This window comes from Galendromus occidentalis, unplaced genomic scaffold, assembly GCF_000255335.2.
Source record: "Galendromus occidentalis unplaced genomic scaffold, Mocc_1.1 scf7180000077180, whole genome shotgun sequence".
Lineage (NCBI taxonomy): Eukaryota > Metazoa > Arthropoda > Arachnida > Mesostigmata > Phytoseiidae > Galendromus > Galendromus occidentalis.
In genome coordinates, this window is record NW_003805168.1 from 29496 (window position 1) to 34631 (window position 5136).

At 49.8% G+C, this 5136-nt stretch overlaps 1 protein-coding gene across 1 annotated transcript; it reads right to left on the reverse strand.

Moving 5' to 3' along the window:
- Nucleotides 1-846: 846 nt before the first annotated feature.
- Nucleotides 847-5082, reverse strand: LOC100900678 (uncharacterized; the record flags this gene model as incomplete). Its single annotated transcript, XM_018638790.1, has 4 exons — nucleotides 847-2963; nucleotides 3043-4144; nucleotides 4275-4662; nucleotides 4751-5082. Coding segments are annotated over 4 exons (3939 nt in total), but the record flags the coding sequence as incomplete, so codon positions are not given.
- Nucleotides 5083-5136: the final 54 nt, after the last annotated feature.

Consider the following 5136-nt stretch of genomic DNA (forward strand, 5'->3'; position numbering starts at 1 on the left):
AAGATTTTCTACAAGAATTTCGTACACATCACTTGTTTCGCTCATGGCTTACATTTGCTCTGTGAATTCATCCGAGAGAAGTTCCCAAAAGTGAATTCTCTCGTCTCGAGCATGAAGAGTGTTCTGAACTACTCGAAGGCAAGGACAGATCTCTACCAGGAAATACTCGAGGATGAACCGCTACCTCCCAAGCCAGTTATAACGAGATGGGGCACTTTCCTCAACACTGCGTTCCACCATCAGCGGAATTTCGACAGAGTGAAGCTATTTGTGTCAAAGATTGAAGCGAGAGCCGCGGACAGCATGGCTCTGAAATCCCTTGTCGACGACCCTGATTTGGAGACTCAGTTGGATGCGATTTCTCGTTTCTCGGAAATACCTCGAGCGATCGAGCTTCTGGAATCTCACTCGATCACGATGGAAACGCAGCTTAATATAATATTTTCCATCCAGAGGAGTCTCGAGGAACCTTATGCCTCTCGGCTGAGAGCCATTTTCGGAAAGAATCCCGATTTCAACCACCTCGAGAGGATTCGGGAACTGGAAGCCGAGTTGTTCAAGTATGCAATTTTGTCCAATGCCGAGGTTGAACGATCCTTCTCGTTATACAAAAATGTTCTGAGCGACAGGCGTCATCGACTGTCTCTGATAAATCTCAAGAGATATCTTTCAATCCAATTCAACTCGGACATACTCTTTGACGAATAAACTCTTTTTTCTCTGCGGATGACACTCAGGGTCTTGTCAACTATGATGGGGCAAGCCGAACTCGAATATTCGATCCATGTCCGGTTTTGTCCGATTAATGTCCGATTAATGTCCGATTTTGTCCGATTCATGTCCGATTCATGTCCGGAATTTCCGTCCGATTTTGTCCGATTGTCCGAAATCGAAATGTCCGGAATTTAGGAACTCTATGCATGATCGTGCTTTTCCAGGTTCCGAATCGTTTTTCAGAGACATCACCCTACACAAGGGCCAGTAGTCGCGATTAGCGTTCGAATCCTCCAGGAGGCAGATGTCTCCAACTTTCAGCGGCCTGGCCGCGATTGGTTTTCGCCTGTGAGCGGATCGAAGTGAGCCAAGGTATTCTCCTTGATATCTCCTCCAGAATGAGTTGAGGATTTTTTGTTGATAGTTCCATCTCCTGGAGAAAACGACTTTATCCGCATCGATCGTTCTGATCGGCTTGGCCGCGTGTTGGGGGAAGAAGCATTTCGCTTTGTGTCCGTATAGCAGGTCTGCTGGCGACAGAGCCTCGGCGGTGTCGGATTCCGTCGCGACCGCTGTAAGTGGGCGCCTGTTTATCATCGCCTCGATGTTGCTCAGGATGGCTTCGAGATCGCGGAAGTGTGGTACTGCGGTACCTAGGGCTTTCCTCAGCGGTCTCTTGATTGACTGCACTTGGCGCTCGTAGAACCCACCGAACCACGGGGCGTTCGGGGTGATGAATTCCCGTTTGATGAAGGAGTCCCCGAGCCATCTCTTTATTTCTCCGTTTACGATGTGCTCATAGATCAACTTCAACTCCTTTGCTGCTCGCTGAAAGGAGAGTCCGTTGCCGGAGACGATGGTGTTGACCGATGGATATCGGTTGACGAACTTTTGAAGTGCGCCGAGTACTTCCACTGTGGACATGTTTTCTGTTAGGTGCAGATTGACGGCGCGGGTGACGGCGCAAGTGGAGAGAAGTATGTAACTTTTCCCCTTTTCTCCCGAGTCTTTCTTGTATTTGATGGGCCCCGCGAAGTCGCATCCTGTATAGAAGAACGGCGGAGCCATGTCGATTTGAAAGGTTGGCAGCGGGGCTGTAGGTAGTGCTGCTGCCTGGCAGCGAAAAATCTTACAGGTGGCGCAGGACGAGATTACTCGACGAGCAAGTTTCCTCGCATGTATGACCAGGAAGTCTTCTCTGAGAAGATGTAGAATTGATGCAACGCCTCCGAAGTGGAAGCATTTCTTCTCATGAATGTAACGAATTAACAGAAGGGATAGGTTGCAGTCCGCGGGGAGAATAATCGGCGATTTCTGACTCTCTGACAGCTGAGATGAGTGTTCAAGCCGGGATTTGCAACGGATCAGACTATTATCATCGATGAATGGGTTGTACTGATAGAGGGCGCTCTTAGGCTTGAGATTCCTGCAAGCGGAAATGATTTCCTCTGGGAAGTAGCTCCTCTGAATTAGTTTGATCAAATCCAGCCTGGCTGTTATCATTTCTTCTGAATCGACGAGGTTCAAGTCGGTTTCCGGCCTGGCCGAGCATTCGTTTTTCGTCTGGACTCTCGTTTTCGCTGCTCGAGCCTTTGCTTTGAGACGGAGCATCAATGCCCAAAAGCGAATCGCTTTTAGCCAGCAAGAGAAGCTCTCTTCGAAAGATATTCTTTTCGAACCGACTTGGCTGGTCGGAAGTGCGACATGGAACGTCGCTATGCTCTTTTTCATTTCGTGTTCGAGATGAGTTCGGTCGACGTGAATGTGAAACGTGCTATCGGATTCCAGTGCTGCTCGTAAGTCGTTGTTCTTCTCGCGAAGCCACTGGGGCCCGTTGAACCACAGCTCGGCAATCGATCGCTTCGAAATATCCGCTCCTCTGGATAGGATATCGGCTGGATTTTCCTCTGAGCGAACGTAATGCCACCTGGCCTGGCCAGCTAATTGATGAATTTTTCGAATTCTGTTTGCGACAAACGGTTTCCATCTTTCCGGGTTCGAGGCGACCCAGCCAAGAACTGCCGAATTGTCACAGAAGATGTTGACGGCGTCGATTTTGAAATCGAGCCATTCGAGGATTTTCTCCGTCATTCTTGCTGCGAGAAGTGCTCCGAGCAACTCTAGTCTGTGAATCGTGAATGCTTTCACGGGAGCGATTTTTGACTTCGAGAGAATGAATGCCACTGAGGGCGGGGCTGCCCCTTGCTGTTCTCGGATGTATGTATGCGACGATGCCATACGCCCGCAAACTGGCGTCGGAGAACATGAAAAGTTCTCTCCTGTCCGGGCTGCCCTGCGAAGGCAGCATGTGTCGAGGGATGGCAATACCTTCAGCCTGGCTGAGTAACTTTGAGAAATTCTCGTATTGTTCGAGCAGGTTCCCTTTCAGGGCGTCGTCCCACCCGATTTTCTTCTTCCATAATTCCTGGAATAGCGATTTCGAGTTGACGACGATCGGGCTGATGATACCCGATGGATCGAAAATTTGAGCCGTCGCTCTGAGAAGCTTCCTCTTCGATGGGACTCCTGTGGTGAGTTCCCTGATTGCTTTCGACGTTGGAGCGCTGAGTTCGTCCTGGATTTGATTCCATGGGACGCCAAGTACTTTATGGTCGGCCTGGCCGATGGTGATGGATGGATCTTTGACCGGCGATGTTTGCTTGATGAATTTGTCGATTTCCGCGGAATTTGTTGACCATTTATTCAGTGGGAAGTGTCCGTCGGTGAAGATTTTTGTGAGGACCTTCACTCGGTGTTTCAAGTCCTCTAAGGAGTCTGCTCCTCCTACGACGTCTTCCACGTAGAAGTTATCTCGAATTTCTTCGATGAATTGTCGGTCCTCCGGGTGTTCCGGGAGTGCTGCCTCCAAGTGGAATCTGATTCCTTGGCAATGGAGGAAAGGCGAACAGATGAGACCAAAGTCTAATCTTGTCGCCAAGAATTCTTGAACCCTTGCGGATCTGTCCTTGCTGATGTTAAGCGGCCAGAGGAACCTCAGGAATGTCCTGTCGCTGTCCGCAATTCTGAATTGCAAGAAAGCCTTCTCGATATCGGCGGTGAAGACGAATCGGTATCGGCGGAATTTCAGGATGACTTTTATTATTTCCGGTAGAAGGTTCAGGCCGCAGTGGAGGACGTCATTGAGTCCTGCTTGATTTGAGCGCCTGGCGCTAGCGTCTTTTACCACTCGGGTTATGAGACCCAGGGGAGCGTCTGGTTTCGCTTTGAAGACAGCTTGTATAGGGAGATAGTGTGCGAGGCTACCTTTTTCCCTCGGTTGAGCTTTCTCGGCGAAGCCTGCTGCCAGGTATCCCTTGATTTCGTTGTCTACCGCTTCCAATCTGATTGGGTCTCGTTTTAGTTTCTCGAGGAATGAGTGTAGGCGGGATTTTGCCAAGTTTTCGTTGTCGCCCAGAGCGTTTAGATTCGACTTGAAGGGTAGTTTCAGAATGTATCGACCGTTTTCATCTCGGCGGGTGGATTCCTTGAAGTGTTCGATGAGTTCTCGCATGAGGGAATCTTCTTCTTCTCGTTCCTCCTCCTTGAAATCTTTGTCGTACCCTGCGTCTTCCGATTGCCATAAGAACTGGAGGTCTCGCAGGGTTTGAGCTGCTTGACCGTTTATGACGGCCTTTTTCTTCGGGGTTTGTCCCTGGGACGATGAGATGGTCATCTGATGTGGATGATCGCGCCGGTTGGATCATGTCGAAACCACAAAAGCGGGAGAGAGGACTCTCGATCGTGGTAGCTCCCTGGGAGCCGCCCAAAACCCATCCGAACATTGAATTGAAGGCGAAGACATCTCCGATAGCTTTAGGATCTGTGAAATTGATTTTTGTCAATTGATCCTGCCCCAAGAGGATGTCCACCAATTGATCGTTGGTACGTGCGATTGAGTCGGCTACTGGCGTGAGGTTGAAGTCTTGTTCCATGATTGGGAACTCCGATCTTGAAATACAATCAAGCTCGATGGCTCTGAGCCGTAAACTTCTGTTTGCATGATGTCTGCTTCTCAGGGTTACATGGTGTACTCCACAATTCCGGATATAGTTTCACACTGTGGTAAGCCCGGCCCGTCAGAGCGTCGTGGAGCAAGATGATCTTCTGAAGAACTGGTATGTTTCGGTCGTGGACGAAGGCGTCGAACATATCCATAAATTTCCGGTATTGTTTCGGGTCCCCGTTAAATTTCGGTAGCTTGAAGCTTTTCGATAATTTCGGTAGATAGTTCTCGGGGGGTTCGGTGGGGCTGCTTTCGTTATTGCAGGTGATTGCTGGATCCGCGGGTATTGTGATCCCCTGGAGTGCTTGCGGAACTGGCGCTGGATCTGGTGGAGGTATGCTCGGGGTGTTCTCAGGTGGGGGCAGCTGTGCGATATGGGAGACGTTCGGTGACGATGTCGTCGCTGAGTTTCCCGAACT